Below are 663 nucleotides of genomic sequence, written 5' to 3'. Positions count from 1 at the left end.
CCCTCCACTACCAAGTCCACCAGCACCAGGGACCCAGGTGGGGAACAGACAAGCCCCAAGCATCCTCCTATGCCCCTAAGTACTGGAGATCTAGGTTGGGAACACAGTCCCCCCAGTGGCTCCTGTGCCTCCCATCCCCCCAAAACAGATCCAGGTGGAGATCACAGCTCTGCTGGTAGAAGGGACCCAAGCTGGGACAGCCCTCCCAGTGCCCTCCAGAACCAGCAATGCAGACGGGGAGCACAGTGACCCCCCAGCCTCCCTGTACTAGGATACAGGTACAGAGCACGGTGCCCCTCACCACCCCCCAGTACCTGGGATGCAGGTGGGGAGTGCTGTGCCTCTCCATAGCCCCCCAGTACCCGGGATGCAGGCAGGGAGCCCACTGGCCCCCTGTACCAGGGATACAGATACAGAGCACAGTGTCCCCCACCGCCCCCCAGTACTGGGGATGCAGGTGTGGAGCCGGGTACCCCCGTTACCCTCACTACCGAGGATGCAGGCAGGGAGTGCGATGGCCCCCCCTCCCCAGTTCCCCCCGGGACTCACCGGTCATCTGGGCTCGCTGGAGGCTCCGCAGGTGCTTGACGGTCATCTCCAGGATGTCGGCCTTCTCCAGCTTGGAGTGCCGCGAGCTCTGCGGGCACAGGCGGGGCTCAGACC

At 64.4% G+C, this 663-nt stretch overlaps 1 protein-coding gene across 1 annotated transcript in view; it reads right to left on the bottom strand.

The window, feature by feature from the left end:
• Positions 1-660, bottom strand: part of LOC104073312 (transcription factor HES-1-like) — a gene marked incomplete at its 5' end in the record, with an annotated part of 1,662 nt that extends 1,002 nt beyond the window's left edge. Inside the window, one exon of the mRNA XM_009573029.1 lies at positions 550-660. Within this exon, the coding sequence (XP_009571324.1) occupies positions 550-660 (111 nt within the window). The remainder of the gene's footprint in view (positions 1-549) is intronic.
• Positions 661-663: the final 3 nt, after the last annotated feature.

The sequence above is a fragment of the Fulmarus glacialis genome, unplaced genomic scaffold (genome assembly GCF_000690835.1).
Source record: "Fulmarus glacialis isolate BGI_N327 unplaced genomic scaffold, ASM69083v1 scaffold22572, whole genome shotgun sequence".
Taxonomy (NCBI): domain Eukaryota; kingdom Metazoa; phylum Chordata; class Aves; order Procellariiformes; family Procellariidae; genus Fulmarus; species Fulmarus glacialis.
Note: the sequence above shows the minus strand (reverse complement) of the source record. Positions and strands in the feature narration are given on the sequence as shown.